The sequence below is a fragment of the Vulpes lagopus genome, chromosome 14 (assembly GCF_018345385.1).
Source record: "Vulpes lagopus strain Blue_001 chromosome 14, ASM1834538v1, whole genome shotgun sequence".
Classification (NCBI taxonomy): Eukaryota; Metazoa; Chordata; class Mammalia; order Carnivora; family Canidae; genus Vulpes; species Vulpes lagopus.
Genome location: NC_054837.1, coordinates 11,752,700 through 11,755,515, shown reverse-complemented (window position 1 = coordinate 11,755,515; position 2,816 = coordinate 11,752,700). Strand labels below are relative to the sequence as shown.

Sequence of the window (2,816 nt, the reverse complement as noted above, 5' to 3'; positions counted from 1 at the left end):
TTCGCTCCCGCCCCGCAGCCCCCTCCGCGGAGCCGCCGCCCGAGCCCCTCCAAGCTGCTCCGGGCTCCGCCGAGCGCTGCAGCCCTTAGGGAGCTCGGCGCACTCTCCCGGGGCGCAGGTGCCTGTTAGTGTCCCAGGGAGCCCGAGGGCATCCCCGCCCTCCTGGGTCCTGCTCTAACTCCCTGCGAGCCCCTTTCCGCGGGGAAGGTCGGTGCAGCTCCTGCTCCTCCGGGACGGGGCTCTCCTGTCCTGGGGACACTCGCCCCGGCCTCAGCCCGGCTCCTCGCGGGGCCCCTCCCCCTTGGAGGCCTTTTGTTTCTTTATTTCTTTTTCCCCGTCTTCCTACCTTGATAGAAGCGCGAACTCTTCTCACTGTAGCATTCCAGCGGTTCTCTCTTTAAATCTCAGGCTGAATTTATAGATTTTCAGGATAATTTGAAGGTTTTCTAGGTAATTTGGTGGGGACAGGTGATTTGGGGACCCTACTCTTCAGCCATCTTGCTGCAAACTCCGGGAAAGAGGGATCCCTGGGTGGCTCAGCGGTTAAGCGCCTGCCTTTGGCCCAGGGTGCAATCCTGGAGACCGGGGATCGAATCCCACGTCAGGCTCCCGGTGCATGGAGCCTGCTTCTCCCTCTGTCTGTGTCTCTGCCTCTCTCTCTCTCTCTTTGTGTGTGACTATCATAAATAAATTAAAAAAAAAAAACTCCGGGAAAGATCACTTTAGTGGAAAAAAACCATCCTGCACAGAAGTGGCCATGTTACCATGGAGACCTGTCACTGTTCCTACTTTATCCTGTTCTAAGAAGTTTGTGTAGCGATACCACTTCAGCCCTGATCCATGAACAACCAAGGGAGCCATGAACAGACACCCTGAGGAGTCTGAGTAGGCATAAAGTCTGTCCTGATGTGATGAGAGGCCATAAAAGACACCTGGCCTGGCCCTAAAGTAGAGACAGTGAATGGCCAGAGCAGATGGGGAGTCAGGAGCTGTCTCTGATGGGCTCTGGTCACCATGTCATACATGATATATCTTGGTCTGGACACCAGAGGGTGCTCAGGGCCATTTTTTGAGGGTCAAGGGTGGTCAAAACTGGAATCTAAAACAAACAAACAAACAACCCCCCCCCCAATCTGGAATCTGCCACCTGTCACTGCCTGTGCCCTCTGCTCAGGGCTCACAGCTGGGACCTCCCCAACCCATGGCCCCACGCAGCCCCTCCTTCTGTCTCTCCCCCCGGACATCTTTAGGTAGAGGGACTTGACTCAAGGCCAGCAAAGAGTCAGAGAGCTGGGGTCTCATTTGCATGGATGGGCCCTCCCTCCCTAAGAGGATGAAAAGGGGAAGGGAGAGATGAGGGGAGGTTCTGCTCAGCTGTGGGGCCACAGAAGGCAGAATCGGTAATGATCACCATAGCCTGGTGCCCTCTCTTCCTTATCCTCCTCACTCACTGCACAGGTGACTGGATGTGGGGTTAGGGGACGGGGCCCTGGGAGGAAATGAGGGGTCCTGCATCCTTCTCTTGTCTCTAGACTCAAGAATCACCCTCTCTGTGTCTCTGCCCCTTGCAGGGTCCTGGGCCCAGTCTGTGCTGACTCAGCCGTCCTCAGTGTCTGGAGCCCTGGGGCAGAGGGTCACCATCTCCTGCACTGGAAGCAGCTCCAACATTGGGGGTGATCTTGGTGTGAACTGGTACCAACAGCTCCCAAGAAAGGCCCCTAAAACCATCATCTATGCTAGTACTAATCAACCCTCTGGGGTCCCTGAACGATTCTCTGGCTCCAGGTCTGGCAGCTCAGGCTCCCTGTCCATCACTGGGCTCCAGGCTGAGGATGAGGCTGATTATTACTGCTCAGCATGGGATAGCAAACTCAGTGCTTACACATTGCTGCAGGCCTGTGGGGAAGTGAGACAAAAACCTTCTGTCCACCCCTGCCCTCCAGCAATGGATCTTCCTTTGCAGCTCCCACTCATTGGCTAAGTCAACTCCTTCCTTTGTTTGGTCTAAACTATAGTCTGAGACTAATCTCACTTTGGCTACAAAATCATCCACATTCTCTTAAATTCAGCCTCTTCAGCCTTTCCTTAGCATGAACACATTGTATGGTTTTCTCATATTGAAGAACAATTCCTGGGTGCCAGGGGCAGGCTGCCCTGGTCACAGTGTCTGTTGATGAGGAAACAAAGGAAAGAGAAATGTAGCTTAAATTAAATGTCCTTATAGCTTGCAGTCCACTCATTAGATACATGACACATGCAGAATGTGACATTCCTCCAGGAATTCATGGCTGCCTTAATGCCTTAATGTTTATTATGTTTCATTAAATACTGAGAATAACTTTATCTTAACAGCAACTAGGTCCTTAAGGTCCTGAATGCCTTACTTCCAAATTCCTTAGGGACTTACACTATCCCTAGCCTATACCCATATAAAAGCATATAATCAGTCACTCCTCACAATCCCAGTGCAGCTTTCTGCCCACAGGTCCTGTCCCCATTCTATAATAAAACCACCTTTTTGCAACATTAAAGGTCTCAAGAATTCTTTCCTGACCATTGGGGTTGACAATTCCGTATCACTGTGACAGGTCAGGACAGAACCAAAGACATGGAGTCTGTGTCTGACTGAGGATAGAGCACTGTTCAGATCGTGCACATTTACACCACTAACTGAACACCTAGTATGTGCCACATGTAAGCCTAGGGATGAGGAACATATGTAGGCATGACAGGAAGGGTCCTCATGTTCAGAGAGCTGACAGTGTCTGGGGGAAGAGAGAGGACATAGAAGCTAAATATGGCATAAAGGAAAATTG

General features: G+C 51.8%; 1 gene segment (V, D, J or C); it reads left to right on the top strand.

Annotated features, from left to right (window-relative positions):
• Nucleotides 1–1,395: 1,395 nt before the first annotated feature.
• Nucleotides 1,396–1,981, top strand: LOC121475754. The segment is given in 2 exon segments: nucleotides 1,396–1,458; nucleotides 1,572–1,981. Coding segments are annotated over 2 exon segments (465 nt in total).
• The last annotated feature ends 835 nt before the right edge of the window (nucleotides 1,982–2,816 follow it).